The sequence below is a fragment of the Ochotona princeps genome, chromosome 18 (genome assembly GCF_030435755.1).
Source record: "Ochotona princeps isolate mOchPri1 chromosome 18, mOchPri1.hap1, whole genome shotgun sequence".
NCBI lineage: Eukaryota > Metazoa > Chordata > Mammalia > Lagomorpha > Ochotonidae > Ochotona > Ochotona princeps.
Genome location: NC_080849.1, coordinates 50,512,646 through 50,532,298, shown reverse-complemented (window position 1 = coordinate 50,532,298; position 19,653 = coordinate 50,512,646). Strand labels below are relative to the sequence as shown.

The window sequence follows — 19,653 nt, the reverse complement described above, 5'->3', positions numbered from 1 at the left end:
CTTCTGCAGAGCTGGTCACCCAGCAAGCAAGCCTTGCACCTGACTCAGGAAGACAGGCGTTCCCAACAACTGAGGTAAGCTGAACTTCCCTTGCCCCGGTCTGAGCCTGCCACAGCTCACTAATAGCCATGCTGGTACTCGGAAACACCCAGATCCTTGGGGGGCGGAGGGTCTCTCCATTCCTAACTTAGCTTGGCAGAAGGCTGGAAACAGAAATCACCGAAGAGCTACTGAACTCCCCGTGGACTGGGAATGGAGTCAGGCGTATTCCTGGCCCCTCGCGAGCAAGCCCACCATAGGTTGAAACACGGAAGTGCTTCTACAGCAGCGATCGGGGGTTACAGTCTGTTTTGATTTAGCAGAGGGGATGCATAAAGGACTGGGATTGCAGCTACGGCACGCACAGGCTTCAGATCCCGTGGACGACCCGGTGTCCTAGCTGCAGGCGGCCGGGGTTGGGCCGCGCTGTCTGCGTCGTCCCCGCTCTGCGCCGGTGCCGCCTGCGCGGGCTGAGCCCTCCGGGCCTCCGTAGCGGCAGAGCCGCGTCCCTGCGTGCGCCGACGCTTCCGGCTGCCGACATGGCGGCGCAGAAGATCAACGAAGGGCTGGAGCACCTCGCCAAGGCCGAGAAGTAGTGAGTGGCGGCTCCGGGGGGCTCGGCTGGGGGGCCCCGCGTCCTCTGCGCGCGCAAGCCCCGGCGGCTTGGCGCTGCCCCGCTGCTGCTGTGTGGGGTGCCTGGCGACCCCGGGGGCCGATCCCCGCTGCTGCGGTGTGGGGTGCCGGGCGACCCCAAGGACCGATCCCCGCTGCTGCGGTGTGGGGTGCCGGGCGACCCCAAGGGCCGATCCCCACTGCTGCTGTGTGGGGTGCCGGGCCGACCCCAAGGGCCGATCCCCGCTGCTGCTGTGTGGGGTGCCGGGCCGACCCCAAGGACCCTACCCCGCTGCCTCCGCAGCTGCATGGGAAGTGCCGCGAGGGTGGAGGCTTGGCCTACGGAACCATGGTCCTGCACCCTACCCCCACCCCCAAAACTCTTAGTTTACCAGTGGGTTTGCCGATTGGACCGTGAGGGAGCTGGGTTGTTGCTGCGACCCTGCACCGAGGTCTTGGGGGGATGGTGGAGTGACCCCCAGATAGGTCCTCCCTCAGGAGCTCTGGGGAACCGAGCTGATTGAGTGCTGGAGGGCAGGTGCATGCTTGGAGGTGCGGGGAAGGACAGGTCGGGGTGGTGGGGTGCAGGGAGAGGCGGCCCTGTGAGGTCTCTGAGCCGCTGATCTAAGCAGACATGACAGTGGCCTGTGTTGGGGCAGGATTCAGAGACGTTTAGCGGCCTTCATGACCCGCCTGGATAAGGCTGGGACGCTGGGCTCCTGGGGTTAACCTTTGGAGTGGAGTGAGGGACAGGCCGTCAGGTAGCGAGTAGGGATGCGTGGGCCCAGCTTGGTGCAGGCCTGGGCCAGGGAGCTGTTGGCTGTACCTTTGCTTGCGCAATAGTGGCAGGAAAAATGGACCAGGAGCCTCGGAAAAGAAAATGTGATTTTTCTGTATTTTCTAGCGATGGTCTGTTGCCCTGTTACCAAGGCAGGTATTTGGTGTAAGGGGTCAGAAGCTGCCTGGCCGCTGGCATCCGGTGCCAGGTTGCCTGGCTTCTCTCTGCCCCATGGCAGCTGTCTGCCAGCGGGGACCGTGGCAGGGGGCAGAGTTCTGGGTTGGCGGTGGCGTCTTGGCACAACCACGCCATCTCCCTCCCTGCAAATAATCTTTTTTCTAAAAACAGATACCCAAATCTGATCTGTGGTGGCTTTGCTGGTGTGTGTGTGTGTTAATTTCCTTATTGACACTTAGCACACCAAAAAAGCAAAACTGCTCACAGTTACAGCTGTTCAGCCTAAATGAAGCCATGCCTGGCTTTCCTCATCGCTGGTCTCAGACCTCCAGCACGCTGAGCAGCTGAGGGGTAGCGTCTTGTTTGGTGGAGTTAATGTGCAGGATGCAATGAGTCCAGTGGTGGGGGTGGAGAATTTGAATTTGGCCTGACTGCGTTTGAGTTGCTTCCATTTTGTGGATTAGGCAGACTTCATTTTAATCATTCTAGCATTCTGAACAATAAAAGTCTCCATAAGTTGAAAAAATTGCTTACAAATTTAAATCTTGTGACAGTGTATACATAAACCAGTGTTAACTATTAAATATGTTAATTGGCACATCATTGCAGATTTTGGGCCTGGGGCACTTCCTCCAGCAGTCAGGAAGTAGCAGGTAGCCTGAGGCCTTTCAGTGACCCCCCAGCTTTCACTGGTGCTTCTGGCCAGGTCCTGTGGAGCTGGCAGTGTCCAATAAAAGCAAGGTTTCATCAATTGGATTGAAACTTACAATTTAAGGAAGCATTCAGCAATTCTTCACCACCTCTAAGTTTGACTCTGGTTGAATTAGCTTAACCTGTAAGTCGGGAGTTGCTTGGAAATTTACAAAAAGAAATAAACTGTTGCAGAAAGGGCAGGTCATGTGAGGTGTTGCGCTGCTTGCCCCGGGTCTGGTGCCCCAGCCGCCAGCAGAGGTCCTGGAAGGCAGCTTCTCCCCTGCTGCCGCGTCCTCCTCCCTGCTCACCTTGTCGCTGCTGGCCTCGGCTTGGCCCTCTCCCAACTCCCTCTGGAGTCTATACAGCCTCGAATCCCGACCCCTTGGTTTGTGCTGGGATTCCACTGTGAAGCCCAGCCACCGGTTTCTGGTTCTGGCAAGTTCCTGAGAAGGTCTGGTGCTGCTGCGTGGGCGGTCACCGTGTCCCCGGGGATGGGGCACAGACTTCACAGGCAGCAGGGAAAAGGGAGGTCGCATTTATTCTAAATAAGTTTGGACAGAGCGATGAGTAAGATCTCTCTTGAATGTGAAGACTTCTTTTTTTAAAAGATTTATTTATTTGAAAGGCAGAGCAATATTGAGGGGGGATGGCAGAGAGCAAGTCTTCCATGGGCTGGTTTACTTGCCACAGGCCTGCAGTGAGCGGGTGGGCCAGGCTGAGGCCAGGAGCTGGGAACTCCAGCTGGGTGTTCTGTGTGTGTGTGACAGGGACCCAAGTATTTCAGCCATCTGCTGCCTTCCCAGGTGTATTAGCAGAGAGCTGGATAAGAAGTAGAACAGCCAGAACTCGAACCTGCAATCGTACGGGATGCCCTGAGCAGGCAGTGGCTTGATAGGCTGCATGGGAGTGCCAGCCCCGAGCGCTACTACCTGGATTTGAATGTCCATACTGTATAATATGTGAAAGGCTTTAAAAGTGTAGTTATACACATAGGAGTATAGCTACGTACTGTATAAATGTAGTTAGTGACTTCCACTAAATGTGTTTTCTTTTATTCTAGCCTGAAAACTAGTTTTTTAAAATGGAAGCCAGACTACGACAGTGCTGCTTCAGAATATGGAAAAGCAGGTATTTGCAGCTTTGCTTCTGATGCCTTAATGTGTACTCTGAAATTAATCTGAAAAGCTCGCCTTAATGTGATACAGGATTTGTCGCTCCGCGCGAGCCGTGGCATTTTCCTGCACTTGTCGTTTGCTTGTGAGCTCGGGTGGGGTGGAGTGAGGGCGCCAGCCGCGGGTCCTGCGCGTGGTGTGGGGGGTCCTGCGCGTGGTGTGGGTGCTCCTCACGCCGTTGGGATTATCACTTGTACCTAGGGCTGCAGCCTTGAGGGTTGCTGTATTCCTCTGCTGTGCTTGCTTGGTATCAAATAAGAAATTTTCTTTCCTTTTTTTTTTTTAACTTAGCCTCATGCTGCGCAGACCTGAAAGTTTTGTTTATGAACCTCACTTTGAGACCACGATGGGATGTATTCAGAGAGTGTTAAAATTACGTACATATTTTAGCAAATTTCTGTCTACGTAGGCGATGTTGAATATGACCCAGAAAGGGAGTCTGCTGCAGTTAGCGTTCTGAGTCGTGGAGCGACTGGCTGTCTTTCGGGCTGTGAAGTGTGAGCAGGCTTGAAGTGTCCCGGGCATCGCGGCTGGCATCATTTAGCTGGGCAAAGGGCTCATTGTGGGCAGGGGCCCGGGGCAGATGCACTTTGAGCTGCTCACCAACGCAGAGAGGAGTTAAAACTGAAGAGCCTATGGGCAGGTTTTCTGGCTGGAAAGAGTGATGGGAGATTCATAGCTCCTATTTAGAGATGAGAGTCTTTGAAATCCAGGCTACAGATGGGCTTTACGCACGGCTTATGGCTTACGGAAGGATGCCTTTTGACTGGTATTTTAATAATGCCTTCTGGGAGGGAAGTGTAACAGACTTGGTTTCTTTGCCTGGAAGAGTATCAACTTGTTTTTGAAAATACTCCAGGTTAGATTTTCAATGAAAACGTTCTTTTGTTTCTTTTCTTTAAAAGTATGTTTAATCAGTAGAATACGTCCTTAAAAAATCTGGGTGTGAAATATGTGTGGGATGGAAGTAGTTAATGCATTTTACTTGTTTTCAACGTTTTGTTAAAGAAGTTTGGATGTTTTGTAAGAAATAACACATTCCAGGCCCAGCATGGTAGCCTAGTGGCTAAAGTCCTCGCCTTGAACGCCCCGGGATCCCATATGGGCGCCGGTTCTAATCTCAGCAACCCCGCTTCCCATCCAGCTTGTGGCCTGGGAAAGCAGTTGAGGATGGCCCAATGCCTTGGGACCCTGCACCCGCGTGGGAGACCGGGAAGAGGCTCTGGGTTCCTGGCTCCCGGCTTCTGATCGGCTCAGTACCTGCCATTGCGGTCACTGGGGGAGTGAATCATCGGATGGAAGATCTTCCTCTCTGTGTATCTGACTTTACAATTAAATTGAAAAAAAAAAAAAAAGGACTAACACGTTCCTTAAAGCCCTCTGCTTTTGACTTCTCTGTGAGCATTGCTTAGTGAGGCTTCGGAGACTGCTGGGGGTGTGTTCCAGTCTTTGAAGGCCTTGTCATCCTCGGCACTGAGATGATATGGGAGTTCCTCCTTTAGGGAAGTTACGCGTTTGCATGTTTAAGAGGCTGTTCAATGAGAAGTTTTCTTATAAGCTAATGTGTTTATTGGTCTTCAGCTTGTAAATAATTCTGAGTTAAGCTAAAGCGTTTTCTGTTATTAAACATAAAGCTAGCAAAATAAAATGCTGCCTTTGGGGATGAAGGGATTTGTTATCTGGGAGTGTTGATGGATTTGTATGGAAGTATCAGATTTCTTGCCAGATATCAATGATTCCTGTTTGGTTTTTTTTTTTTTTTACTTGAAAAGACTTTAAAACTTTTTAAAAAAAGATTTAGTTATTTTTATTGGAAAGGTGAATATACAGAGAGGAGAAGAGACAGGAAGGTCTTCTGTCCGATGATTCACTCCCCAAGCGGCCACAACAGCCAGAGCTGAGGCAATCCAAAGCCAGGAGCCAGGAGTTCCTCTGCGTCTCCCATGTGTGTGCAGGGTCCCAAGGCTTTGGGTCGTCCTTCACTGCTTTCCCAGGCCACAAGCAGGGAGCTGGATGGGAAGTGGAGCTGCCGGGATTAGAACCGGCGCTCATATGGGATCCCCGCATGTTGAAGGCGAGGACTTTAACCACTAGGCCATCGCCCTGGGCCCCTAAAACTTTTGATCATCAGAAGTGTTGTAAGGAAATTACTTTAGACAAGATTATATCTGTTTGATGAAACTTCCCAAGCGTTTAAGTAGATTTTCTAATGCTTTTATAACGTTCAGGTTTTGGTATTGATTCATTTGGCTAGCTTTTTCAGTGATCGAATTAAAAATATCTTTTTTTTTTCTTTTCCTGTTTCAGCTGTTGCTTTTAAAAATGCCAAGCAGTTTGAGCAAGCCAAAGACGCCTGCCTGAAGGAGGCTCTTGCCCACGAGAACAACAGGGCGTATCCTTCCCAGCTGCAGGGCGAAATACATAAATTCTCTCCCGTCACATCACCCCACCTTCTCTTCTTGCTATACATTTGCTCCGTGAAGTAGAATGCTTTTAAGTCACGCGATGCTTAGAAAAATGTTGAGTTTTAAACTACGAAGGCGCGTTCCTCATGCCCTTTGGCTGGCAGCTCCTCCCTGAGCTGGTGGGGCGGCGGCGGACGTGGGCTGTTCGGCTTCACGTCTCACTGCAGGAAGGGAGGGAGATCTGTGCACATGCGCTGAAGAATGAACGGAGCAGGGATTGGAAATGCTTAAACTGCTCTGTGGATTTATTGATGTTCTTTCTTGGGTATTTGAGATGAGACTTATAAGTAGTTTAAAATATTGCTTTTTCCTGGTGTATGTTAGCACTTCTTCAAAAATATTTCTGATTTGCAACTATGACCACAGTAAATTTGCATTGCAGTAAAATGGTTAAATCCACATAGAACAGTTTAACCCTATACAGGTTAACTATCAGTTTCATCTTTTTTTCCTTAACTTTTACTTTCTTACCTTTGTTCAGTCTTTTCCATGCTGCCAAGTAAGTAGTTCTCCACATTTTCCTATGTTTATGGTGTTTTTATCTCTGTTTTCCTGTAGTTGAGTCAGTTGTTCCAAAGTTACATATTTGTAAATAGCAAATTATTATTATTATTATTATTATTGATAAATAGCAAATTATTTTGTATTGGCTTGTCTGTATTTCCCTGACCTTGAAAAGCCAAGGTAGATGGGGTTTCAGTGACACCCAGTGTATTTTCAGGACCATTTGCCCTGTAACCTAAGTAGAGGGGATGCATTAGGAACCTTGGTTTTTCTTTTTTTTTTTTTTTTTTTTTGCTGATAGTTAATTGTGCTCGTGGAAGAGAAGCAATGAGCTTTTTGCCTGCTTCTATGGAAAGCATTTGTTTTTAATCTTAGTGATAAGTGTATCCATTGGAAAACCCACTTAGCCTTGATAAAACCCCTTCAGTCCAAATGCCTGATGTTTCAGGGGCATTATTTCTCGTTACGATTAAAAGCCAAACCAAAAGCCAAAGTCAGTGATGGTGTGTACTAAGACAAGCCTGGCTTGGTGTGTCGTCCCTGAGCAATGGATTGAAATCAGTTCCTCCACCAGCCGTAGCTTCATTAGCAGTTCTCATTTGTGTCTTCAAGATCTCATCAGAGAAATTCTTGTTGGTTGTTTGTTTTTGCAGAGCTTACGAGCAGGCCGGCATGATGTTAAAGGTCAGTGATGTTGGTGTGTGGAGGATGAATGGACTGTGTGGTTAATGTAGGATTTATATTAAAGTGCGACAGTGTCCTTCCTGTGAGCTGATGGCCCGTCAGAGTGACGCTGGACCTACAGGGTACAGTCCGTGTCCATGGCAGTGGGTGAAGGAAGTAGAACCGAGGGCAGCGTGTTAGAGGGACCTGGATGTAGAGTTCTACACAGGGAACCCGGGCCGGATGTGTATGGCTAAAGGAAGAACTGCAAGGCGTGCCACCTCGCGTAGCAGATCTGAAGGACATCTTAATGTAGTAAAAATGATTAAGTGGGGATATTGTTTTATTCGTGGGTCATCAAGAAAGACTGGGAGCAAAGAGAACCAGACTCAACTGGTGGTTTGGGGTTAGGGTGGTTTGACCAATAGGCCTTTGCTGCCTGTCGAACTTCTACTCTGAAAACATGGTAAGAATCAGTATCCTGTGGGGTGAAGACAGAACATAGGATTTCATGGCAGTGAGTCAAAGCAGCAGCTGAAATGAACTAATTGCCTTTCTGTTTTTGTATTTTCTGGAGTGGTAAACCTAGTGTTGGATTGCCTTTTTTTTTAAGATTTGTTGATTTGTTTAGGAAGAGTAACATAGAGAGAGAGAGAGAGAAAGAGAGAGAGATAGGTGTGATCCACTAGGTCCCTCCTGAGATGGTTGCAATGGCCAGTGCATGACCAGGCCAAAGGCAGGAGCCAGGGGCTGTGTCTGGGTCTGGACATAGATGGGGCGCAGGGAGCAGGCTCTTCTGCCATCTGCTGCTGCCTTGCCCAGGCCGCTGGCTGGGCGAGCTGCAAGGGAGGCGGGGCAGCCAGGGCGTGAGTGACGCCCCCGTGCGGTGCTGGTGTCACATTTCACAGCTTTATGCCACAAGGCTGGTGGTGGATTCCTGGATCTCTTATTTCTTATGTTTCAGTAAAGCTTTTCTTTTTAATTTCTGTGACTTTTAAAAAATGTTAATTTACTGGCTTACTGTGCTTATTGTAGGACATGTACAGGAAAAAAATCAAGGAAAGTGATAGGGGATAATACGCCCAGTTAAAGGAATCCCAGTTCTCTGAATATATCATTTAGAGCATTGCTTGCAGCACTGCTTTGTTGCAAACATAAGACGGTCATCAAAGTTTTTAGTTGGGAAATGTTTAACTATAATGCAACTCTATGATAAACTTATATACCCATTGAGCTAAAGCCACGTTGGCTAAACATACAACTGAGTTGCTATTTGATGGTGTGTATCAGGTTGCTAGCAGTTCCTTAGAAACAATAATTGCCTTGTTACTGTTAATGGTAAGAATCCCTCTTAGGGCCAGAAGTGCTGAGGATCTGCTATGACTTTGTGCTGGGAATTAGGAAGCTCCCAAGGTCTGCAGGAATCTCCTTGTACCTGAGCAGCAGTGCTGGGACCCTGATTCCTGGAGCCTCCTTCATACTGCTGCTGCTCGGCTGCGACTGGGTCCTCACCAGAATTGCTTGTTGAGGCTTCATTCTTGTTGAGAACTCTGCCTGTCTTGCGTTGATGGACTTTCTGTGTCTGTAGGAGATGCAGAAGCTGCCAGAGGCTGTTCAGCTGATTGAAAAAGCCAGCATGATGTATCTGGAAAATGGTACCCCCGACACGGCGGCCATGGCCTTGGAGAGAGCCGGAAAGTGAGTAGGGGACCTTTAGTCGGAAGCACACGCATCTCCATAAATACCTTTATTGTCTTGTTCAGTAGAGCTCTTTGAAGAACAAGTTTTGTATTTCTCATAGAAGTCAAACCTCCTTTACTTCAGGCTTATAGAAAATGTGGATCCGGAAAAAGCGGTACAGCTGTACCAGCAGACAGCTAGTGTGTTTGAGGTAAGGTTGACTTCCTTTAATTATTTAGAATGTTTAGCATCTTAGTACATGGGAAGCAGACAGGGCTGCGTTGTCAGCCTCTCGTGCTCCCCACTGCTCCCCAGTTGCGTTCTCTCTGAACGGACCAGCCCCTTCGGTGCCCCTGCCCCTGGTCCACAGCTGCTACTTTCCAAAGTGCTTCCTGAGATTAAAGGATGCCCGCGTGCAAGTGGCAACCCTTTGTCTTTGATCCTTTCAGAATGAGGAGCGCTTACGGCAGGCGGTTGAATTACTAGGAAAAGCCTCAAGGCTGCTGGTGCGGGGGCGCAGGTATGTCTTCAGAACCCAACCTGTGTGTCTGTGTGTTGGACAGTCAGGATAAAAAGATGCGCTATTTTGAAAGGGAACAGCCAAATGTGGTGTGCATTGCGTGAACGGTGCACCTTAGCAAGGCTGAGAGGCGGCCTGCCGTGGGGAGAGTTGTTTTTTCTCTGGGTGTGGGGTAAGTGGCAGGGACGCCCTGTGCGCTCACCCAGTGACAGGTTCTTGGCAGCCGGAGAGTGCCATTTGGGAGGGGGTTGCCCATGTGTGTTCTCCTTGGTGTGTTTCACTGAAGGCAAAAATAACTGGACCTTGGGAAGGTGGGCTGCGATTTTCCTTTTTTTTTTTTTTTTTTTTCTTACGTTCCATTTATGCTTATAGTTTCTGTCAGTAATAAAATTCTGCTTGCTAAGTTCTCACTTAACAGTGCTTGGACACCTTTAGGAGCTTGGGACTCTGGAGAGAGAGAACTGAAATGAAGCCTAACTCAAGCTATGTTGTGTCAAGGGATTAAAGCACTGATCACTGCTGTTGTTTTTTTTAAAGATTTATTTATTTTTATTGTAAAGTCAGATAGTCAGAGAGAGGGAAAAACAGGGAAGAAGATCTTCCGTCCGATGATTCACTCCCCAAGTGGCCGCACCAGCTGGAGCTGAGCCAATCTGAAGCCAGGAGCCAGGAGCTCTTATGGGTCTCCCACGTGGATGCAGGGTCCCAAGGCTTTGGGTCACCCTCAACTGCTTTCCCAGGCCACAAGCAGGGAACGGATGGGAAGTGGGACTGCTGGGATTAGAACCGGCGCCCATATGGGATCGCTGTGCGTTCAAGGCGAGGGTTTTTTTTAACCACTATGCAATCACGTCGGGCCCGGTCACTGTTTTCTGTAAGTGCAATGGTTGAAGCACTAACTCTGGCAGTTGACAACTTCATGTGACTCTGCAGAACTTCTGCAGGTGCTGTGCCCAGGGGCAGAGTGACTGACCCATGAGGCACTGCCAGGTGCTGGCTCTGCTGAGCAGGACGGTGTGACTGGGCAGACGGCGGGCAGCTCCGCTGTGCCTTCGCCTCTTTTCTCCTCTGCCCAACTCGTGGGGGGCCTGCATCACTCCCAGCGCCTGTCTACCACCCCGAGTGCTGCTGGGGGCTCTGCTGCAGCGGGGGCACGGGCCGTCACCGGAAAGAGGCAGCAGTTCATTACTGCTCCTGGGGCACTCTGCTCTGCTTCAGCCAGCCGAAAGCATCCCTGGTTTTCACATTTCTCTCTCTTGGTTCCCAAACTGTAGATATCAGACGGTGTGTCAGCAGGAGCAGCATAGGGTCCGAGCGGCCGGGTCCTGCTCTGCAGCTGGCATCCTCACACGTGGCAGTTGCCTGCGTTCTGAGCATGTCCCTAGCTGGTGTTGTCTTGCAAAAACTGCTGCCCTGAAGTGAGCAGGGGGCTCCTCTCAGGCTGTGCTGGGGAAGTGGCACCTGTTAAAGCCAGACGTGTCAGGTGTGTGGGCGTGCCTAGATCCCTGCGCGCCGATCAGGCCAGGGCAGCTAACGGTCTCGGCTTACATTGACTTATTGTTTTTTTTTTTTTTTTTTCCTTTAGTAAAACACAGTTTTATATAGTATTTTCTCCAGTATTTGAGCAAAAAATTGATCTTACGGAAATACATATTTGAATTGTGTGACAGCATAAAAATTGATTTAAATTTATCCAGGAATGTGAAGACTCGATATTTTGGAAGGTTTTCCTGGGAACCTGTGGTATGACAGAATTCATTGCTACCTGATACTTCTTTGAGGACTTTTAAGTAGTGCAGGCTAAGAAAAAGCACGGTTTATGTAAAGGAAAAGGTAATTGGGATAGCTATGTGATACTGAATATGTTGTATGTATAATGTGATTATAATTTGCTTGGCGTCCATTAGTAGCCTAAATAAATAGATGATAATTATATGCTATTCACAGTTCCCTCTTACTCATAGGATATGGCATAGCATTTTTTTTTTAAAGATTTATTTATTTTTATTACAAAGTCAGATATACAGAGAGGAGGAGAGACAGAGAGGAAGATCTTCCCTCCGATGATTCACTCCCAAGTGAGCTGCAACGGCCGGTGCTGGGCCGATCCGAAGCCAGGAGCCAGGAACCTCTTCCAGGTCTCCCACGCGGGTGCAGTGTCCCAAAGCTTTGGGCTGTCCTCAACTGTTTTCCCAGGCCACAAGCAGGGAGCTGGATGGGAAGTGGGACTGCCGGGATTAGAACCGGCGCCCATATGGGATCCCGGGGCTTTCAAGGCGAGGACTTTAGCCGCTAGGCCACGCCGCCGGGCCTGACATAGCATTTTAAATTGGATGCTTGTCGTATTTTATTATTCCACTGTCTACATGAGAAATGGTAAGATTTAGCCCTAATACCTTAGTTTATATGTTAGTATGGCAAAATGGCATTGTTTGTGTGATGTTTTATACTCTCCTGGTTGTCTTTGCATTTGGTGCCCTGTGATGAGAAGTGTTCCGGAGTATAGGCGGCATCAGTCCTGGTTCAGTGCCCTTCGAGAACAGGCCTCTCCAACAAGCTGGTCGTGGCTTCAGTGCCCTCAAGGCAAGATGGAGACCCCTGAGCTGGCACATGGTTTATATTCCCAATGAACTCAGATCCTGCTTACAAGACCCACTTAGCAAAGACAAGTGCTTCTACCGCTTGAGGGGCACAGTCGCTAGAGCATCTTACAGAGAGAGCTGGTGGCGTGGGTGTGGACGAGATGTGTGCTCGGGTGGCGTGGGTGTGGACTAGTAAGGAGAGTCCCTGGGCTTCGGTGTCGGGCTGCTGTCCTGTCCCCGAGGCCGGTTTAACCGCTGATGTGTCAGTGACGGTAGGAAGGTTAGTTGGGAGTATGATGAATAGTCTGACAAGTTTTGTGGGAAGTATGTTTTGGGGTTCAGGAAGTAGTGGGGTCAAGAGGAGGAGTTGGAGTCGGCCTGGGGTCTGTTGAAGCATGCCGAGCGAGGCCTCGGTTTCTGTCGTGGGCGTCCACTCGCTGGGGGTTAGAGTCTGCTTTGTTTTATTTGGGTCCGACTCTGCTTTTGAATGACAGGAAATAAAAGTAATTTATTGTGTCTTCAACAAAACCAGATAGATTATGTTAAGAGCATTAAGAATTGTCTGATGGAAAAGTAAAAAACATTATATTTCATTGTAACTAACATAATTTCCTGAATATATTTGAAAAGGGTTTTATATGCCAAGTTCATGGACTTTAAGCAAAGTTGGTTAAATTTTTTTTACTATGGATTCATGTAAGCGCAATAACATTTCTCGGGGCTGTTTTTTTTACATTGATAAAACCTTGAAGAAATGCTATCTTTCTATCAAGGAAATAAATCATGTTCCAGACCTAAGCTTTATAGTAAATATATGAACAGCTTAAAATACTGAGACTTGTACTAGGGTGATCTAATCTAGACATTAATTATGTCTGCAGAATGTCCTGATTTATTTTGTGAAACAGCATCTGTAATCATTTCATGTGGTACTTGTATTCTCCATGCTTGATTTTTTTTTTTTTTTTTTTACTTTTAAAACAAATTGACGCAAACGTAGCAGCTTTGAACAGCTCTCACTGATGACTCCTCGGTTTCTGTGAGACAGAAGCCTAAATGTCGTGTAGCTGGTTCCTCTGTGCAAGGCTGAGGGGTCCAATGGCTTTGCCTCCTATCAGGTCTGGGTCCTCTACAGGCCCACTCCCGAGTGATTGGCAGCCGTGTCACTAGGGTCCTGTGCTCCTGTTGCCTGTCCGTCGCCCGGGCAGAGCTGCTGGGTTTAGCAGGTGCCTTCCACTCCTGAGTGTGTGCCCCGTGGGGGGTCTGTTCCTGAGAGGAGGCTGGCAGCGGCACCTCTGGTTCCAGAATTGAACTTCAGGACTCACCTGCCGAGGTCGAGCCCTGCAGACAAAGCTCTTTGCTCACTCGGAGGCAACTGATGACTGTGGCATCATAGGATTGAGGTGGCATCAAATTCAGAGGTCGTCTCCACACTCGGGGTGAGGTTACAGAGTGACCTGGGGAGGCGAGGATGGTGAGGACAGTCAGACTTCCGCACAACTCACAACTGACTGTGCTGCAACAGTCTGTCAAATTTGAAACTTTAGAATGCATTTCACCAACGAGCATTATTTTATCACACATTAAGTTGCCAGACACAGCCACAGAACTTCAGTTTAATTCACAGTGTGGATAGCAGTATTAACCGTAAGCCAAGCCATGTATGGAGTGGAGCTTTACGACATTATTGGACTTTTATTTTGGTCATAGCACCACCTTCTCTGTCTCGTCTTCCTTAGCTGTGAGGTTGTGTGGACTCCCAGGGCTAACTCACTCGGTCTTTGCTGCTGTGACCTCGGACCACTCGTCGGGATGACAGCACGGAACAGGCTGAGGATTCATCCAGTTACAAGTTACTGAGGGAGTTTGGAATCTGGAGTAGAGTAAAACTGTAGGGGCAGGGCAGGGGCTCCTGGGAGGGTTTGATGGAGATAGCAGGAGGCGGATGGGGAGTTTGTGGGAGAAGTTTGGCGATTCCTGGCTTTGTTTTTTTTTTTTTTTTCTTTTCTGTTGTTCCAAATGGGAACATTTTTCTTTCTTTCTTTCTTTCTTTTTTTTTTTTTTTGACAATCTTTACATTGTTAATTAGGGTAGAAAGGTACAAGGGCTGTAGGGAAGTGGGTAAGACTATTATTTCCCCATTGTTTCCTTCATGTATCTGAGATAAAGGGGACATTGAGGGATAAGCCCCACCCAGTCTCCCACCCATCCCAGGTCCCGGATGTGGGGCATGCTCCGAGATACTTGCTCAAGTGGTTTTGATAGTTCACCAGTTATAAATCGCTGCCAATCTCGCCACTCCAAGCACGATGAGGTTGTTGAAGAATCCACTGATTGACATAGTCCATCGTCCAGTATTTCACTGCCAACATATAGCTGAGGTGATGGATTGACCTGTTCTGTCTTCCGCCTTATTTTGGTTATGGTTCTGAGTCCGCCATTTTGATTGGGGAGATCCCTAAAGAAACTTGGAGATGTTCCCAGACCAGATTCTTGTATGTACTGGCAAGTATAGGGCCTGACACAGTCCATCGCCTCGATCAGCTGGTAGCTGCAGTTGCTGGGTTGGTTCTGTTTTCAGCCCCGACTTCCACTGGATCCAGTGGGTGTTTGCAGTCCAGCCTGCTTCTGCCCAGCACATACTCGGCCCTCACATAAACCAGTGGGAGCTGCAGCCTAGTCGGGGCGACCCACAATAACCCCCACCAGGCCCCCCCCTACCCTGGTTTGCCAGTATGTGTGGCAGACTAGTCCAGTCTGCCCCATATCCCATTTGGCTCTCGTACATGTTAATGGGTGTTGAAGCTTAGTTCCAATTAACCAGCTCAACTATCCAGCCCTCACGGATGTTGAATGCCTCTCTGTCTAGCCACCCCAGCCCCTGTCCCTAGTTTGTGTGTGTGTGTGTGTGTGTGTGTGTCCTCCTATGGGAGTGGTAACCCAAGAGGGAGGAGCCCACAGTTTCCCTCCCAGGTCTCTCTCACTCCCAGATTATGTACTCTCCAGGTGGTTCTGTGGCTAGACTTGCCAGTATTAGCCCCCAGTCCTGGCTTTGTATTTTGCTGTTGGAAGGAGAGGATAAAAGAAAACTGAGAGTAGATAGAAAACACACTGTTGCACACCAGCGGTGCAGTGAGGATCGCGTGTTGCACACCAGTGGTGCAGTGAAGATTGCATGTTGCAGACCGGTGGTGCAGTGAGGATTGTGTTAAGCTTGGGCAGGCAGGGAGTGCTGCTCTGTGGATGGTCTGTGTGTAGGAGGGAGGAAACGTGGCGGTGAAGTCTGGGACTGTCTCCAGCACATCCTTGAACTGGACAGGTGCTCCTGAGGGGCGGCCCGTACCGTGCGTGGGGCTCTCTGTGCGGGCTAGCCCATCCCCGAGTTCCTTGGCTGCCTCTCATCGTGAGGCCAGCGAAGGGAGAGTCAGACAGCAAAGACAGGGGCGCGAGGAGGAGGCGGCGCTCGGCACCCATCCTCCTTGTCTAGTGTCTGTGACGGGAGGGCCACAGCAGAGCTGGCCTCTGCCAGAAACCATGCACACTGCCTTGTCTCACGTGTCTGTTTTGTCTTCAGGTTTGATGAGGCAGCCATCTCTATTCAGAAAGAAAAAAATATTTACAAGGAGATTGAGAATTACCCAACTTGTTATAAGGTATTCTTTAAAAGCTCTCATTTTTGGCTTTGCATTGAATAATGTTTCATATTGCTGTAAACAAGAACTTAACATAGAATTCTGTAAAGCTCTGTATATTTCTGTCAAATAACACATGGTGGGCTTGAGCTTTTGACCAAGGTAGAGTAAGCCCATGACAGCCTGTCTCTTGATTACAACTAAACCAGTTGATCAAATATAGGAATACCCCAGGCTGAGAAGTACCTGCAGGCTGAGTAGGCAGTGGGCCCTGGGGGGAGGCAGCCGGCCCTCGGGGAGGCAGCAGGTCCTGGGAAGGGAGCCAATCCTGGGGAGGCAGCAGGGAGGAAGCACGTGTGGGAAGGGAATGGCCAGGTCGAGAGGATCCCCCACGCACAGGAATGCAGCCCTCTGGAGGAACCCTGGCTTAGCCAGAGGGATGGGAGGAAGAGGCCCGTTGTTTCTGCTTGCCGTGCAGCTGTGGCGTTAGTGGTGGCTCAGTGAGTGCAGCTCTAAAGGGAGCCTCATCTCGGGCCGGAGGAGCAGAGAGGATGAAGCTGAGAGCGTAAGGAGAAAATGCTGAGAAGGAGTGTTGGAAAAGTGGGGCCCCAGCCATGCGTGCCTGACAAGGCCCAAAGGGGAGGGTACAGTTTTGACAGAGATTTAAACCATAATCCATGTGTCACACTAACCCTTGAAGGGCACATACATGGACCAGACCTAGAACAGCATAGCAGAGGATTTGAACTAAGGACCTCGCCTGCTCCCCCTCCGCTGGTGACAGCTGCTGTCTGCACCTGATGCTGGTGGCTGGGTGCTGAGAACCACGTGACGTTCACAGATGTCTGGGGTCCAGGCCAGGTACTCCACACGCAGGGCCAGAGAAATGGGAGCAGCTCCTTAGAGAAAAGACCACTGATGCTAAGCCCAGAACAGTCCAGGTGTCAGGATGAACAGACTGTGAAGCAGCTGTGTGACTGCTCCAGGAGGGAAAAATAAATGAAAATGGATGGAGAAGAGCTGTTGTTTTTACAGAAAAATCGTATTTCTATGCAGACTGTCCAAATGAAGTCAGACTTTTGGGACTGGGAATTGTAATGCCTGAAATAAGGTAATGAGTGGGCATTATGTCATGGTAGAGGTGACGGGAGGGTCAGTCGACTTCTGAAGATAGATTTGTGACAGTTACCCAAAGAATGGGGAGCCACAAAATGGAACCTACTTTAGGAAGAGCCATTTTGCCAGTGAGAGGAGTTTTCAGGGGTGTAACTATCTTTTGAATTCCCTTTTCAAGACTCAAGCTACATAGATAGTTGAAAGGCAGTCAGTCTTCAGGAGTGGCCCTCACGCTGGCCGTGGCAGCACCGGCCGGGAGCGTGTGAGCGTGGCAGAGGCTCGGGCATGCGTCCAGCCCACGCAGCCAGTCTTCTTTCAGGGACACCCCTGGGTGCCATGCACACCAGAGTTGGTGATCTGTCTGAGATTTTTCTCTCAGTGTCCTGTGTTACTGCAGAACTAATTGGTGTCCTTGAATACAAACTGAGACTGCGAAGGTTAAATTCTGGGTATTTATAATACTTCAAGCAGATTGACTTGATTAAGTAGACAAAAACCTTGGACTGTAATCACCTCTCTTTGTTTTAGAAAACGATCGCTCAAGTCTTGGTTCATCTGCATAGAAATGACTACGTGGCTGCGGAGCGCTGCGTCAGGGAGAGCTACAGGTAGGAGGCTGGCTGCTGCTGGGCCGCTGGGACAGCGTGAGCTGTGCAGGCTCTCCTGGCAGCACCTGCCACCCTCTCTGTGGTTGGCACAGAACCATTTGTACTGGTGGTTTTCTTCCCCGAGTTTTTCTGTCCGGGCCATCTATGAGAAGGAATAATTTTTAAGCCTTCTAAAAAAAAGGAAAAAGCAGACTGCCCGCTCCAGGTATATCAACATGAGGGATGCCCACGTTGGGGTTTGGAAAAGGAGCAGTCCCAGCTTAGGCACTGCTGACAGTGTGAGCGGGAGTCTTCTGGAGGCCTTCCTGGGCACTGCATCCTCACCCACCCTGCCCTGGGCTCACGGTCTAACGTCTGGCTTCTGCTGGGCACAGACTCCTGCCCACTGGAGGAGCGTTTTTGTAAGGACTTGTGCTCCCTGCAGCATCCCGGGGTTCAACGGGAGTGAAGACTGCGCTGCCCTCGAACAGCTTCTTGAAGGGTATGACCAGCAAGACCAAGATCAGGTGTCCGAGGTCTGCAACTCGCCACTCTTCAAGTACATGGACAATGACGTAAGTGGGCCCTGGGGGTCGTGCTCTCCAAGTGAGAGTTTTACAGCGGGGCTTGTGCGATGTTTTTCACATCCAGTGATAACCCACGAAGGAATCGACCCGTCTACTGAGCTTCCTTCAGATTTAAGTAATTTGTGTGTCCACTCTGGGTTGGCATCTATTCAGGCATCCGTCTAACTTTGTTGACAGTATACATATTTAATTTTTTTATTTGAAGGGCAGAGACGGGGACAAATCTTCCATCTGCTAGTTCCCCCTTCCAGTCTGATCAGAGTAACAGATCAGTTCTAAGGTCTTTGATTTTTTTTTTTTATAACAATAAAAATGTATGGAAGTCATCTTTCTCTACACAAATTCATATGTAGACATTGGTAGATTGAATGTTTTAAAAAAATATCTCTAGAGTGTGCCCTTTTGTTCAACAGACCTTTACATTTTATAGCTGCTGTGTTACCTCACTCAGTATATCCAAATTATCTCAGATAATTGACATTTTTAGCAATTGTATTGGTACCACATTGTGGTCACCAGGCATCTGCCACCTAGCCTCATTGTGCTGATTTTCTGTCTCTGTGGTAGTCTAGCGGGGGAGGGGGAGGAGGAGGCGCTGTGTCTTCCCTGATGGTGGGAGGAGGAGGAGGAGGAAGAGAGGAGGAGGAAGAAGAGGAGGAGGAAGAAGAGGAGGAGGACTCACTGTGTCCTCCCTGATGGGGAGGGAGAGGGGTAGGAGGAGGCGCTGTTGCATCCTGGTGGCTGATGCTGAGCTGTGGGGTGGGCTTGTGGTCCTTCAGCTCTCAGGGGTGTGCGTTCTCGTTGGCAGTATGCCAAGCTGGGGCTGAGCTTGGTCGTCCCAGGAGGGGGCATCAAGAAGAAGTCACCTGCCACACCCCAGGACAAACCTGCTGGCGTCAGCACCGCCGCCGCCGAGGAGGAGGAAGACGAGTACTCCGGAGGTCTGTGCTAGTGCTCCCCCCGCAGCGGCCAAGGGCAGAACAGGAAGAGAAGCTCCTCAGACTTGGGACTTGGTTTCTAGGACTTTGCTTCGGTAACGTCATGATTTTGAATGTTCATGGAGACCCCATTTCAGTTACCATTTCCCCAAGTCAACCACTGTACCCGCTCCCTAGAAGTGGTGGGTTGGGTTTGTTTTTTTTTTTTTTCCCACGACAGGAGCAAGAATTAGCAGAACATGTACTGCCATGTTATACAGTTGACTTTAAAATTTACGAGCCAAACTTTAGCCTGAGTACATTCTGAAGAACTGGTGGGGATTCGACGGGCGCTCTTCAAGTGTATTGTTAGAGTGTTCTCTGCACTTCATTTCATAACGGCTGCTAAAAGTAAGCTCTATTGGTAAAAATAATATATGTATATATATATATATATATATATTGTTTTAAAATTTTTTTTTTTTTTTGTACTGAAGAGGAAATGTGTCCCCTATGATGTTAGAAAATGTTTGAATTGTCAAATCTTTTCAGAGGTGAAGTTGGACAGGAAGCTGCTTGGAGCCTTACAATGTTAGTCCCGAAAAGATGCAGCGAAGCCGTCGTGTGTGAGCTTGCAAAGCTGCAGGAGCAGGACGAGTCTAGCTGTGTGCTGTCCTCCTGGGGCGCGCCTGTTGCTTCAGTCTTAGACTCCAGGCCTGCTTAGCTTTTATCAAGTGGGAGCACGCTTAGAAGGTGTTTTTAAGCATCCTAAGAGATGATATTGTCATAATTCTAGTGCATAATGCACTTTTTCTCCCAGAATAATTTCTCATTTATTTTGAGTTGTAACTGCAAACATCGGAGTGCAAGCTGAGGCAGGAAATGGTGTATGCTACAGAAAGCTGGTTGAATGGGGAGAATTATTTTTG

General features: G+C 49.0%; 1 protein-coding gene across 1 annotated transcript; it reads left to right on the top strand.

Moving 5' to 3' along the window:
• Window positions 1–502: 502 nt before the first annotated feature.
• On the top strand, window positions 503–18,802 carry NAPG (NSF attachment protein gamma). Its single transcript, XM_058676861.1, has 12 exons — window positions 503–634; window positions 3,360–3,427; window positions 5,779–5,863; window positions 6,418–6,435; window positions 7,094–7,124; window positions 8,692–8,801; window positions 8,928–8,994; window positions 9,233–9,303; window positions 15,460–15,538; window positions 17,162–17,241; window positions 17,666–17,795; window positions 18,616–18,802. The coding sequence occupies exons 1-12, from the start codon at window positions 579–581 to the stop codon at window positions 18,757–18,759; spliced, it is 939 nt and encodes a 312-aa protein (XP_058532844.1). The 5' UTR covers window positions 503–578; the 3' UTR covers window positions 18,760–18,802.
• The last annotated feature ends 851 nt before the right edge of the window (window positions 18,803–19,653 follow it).

Bases quoted from the DNA above. Each gene is read 5' to 3' on its own strand.
- NAPG (XM_058676861.1), top strand. From the start codon at position 579: ATGGCGGCGCAGAAGATCAACGAAGGGCTGGAGCACCTCGCCAAGGCC. The intron at 17,242-17,665 runs GTAGGAGGCTGG...TGCTCCCTGCAG, and splicing joins TGCGTCAGGGAGAGCTACAG to CATCCCGGGGTTCAACGGGA. The intron at 17,796-18,615 runs GTAAGTGGGCCC...TCTCGTTGGCAG, and splicing joins TCAAGTACATGGACAATGAC to TATGCCAAGCTGGGGCTGAG.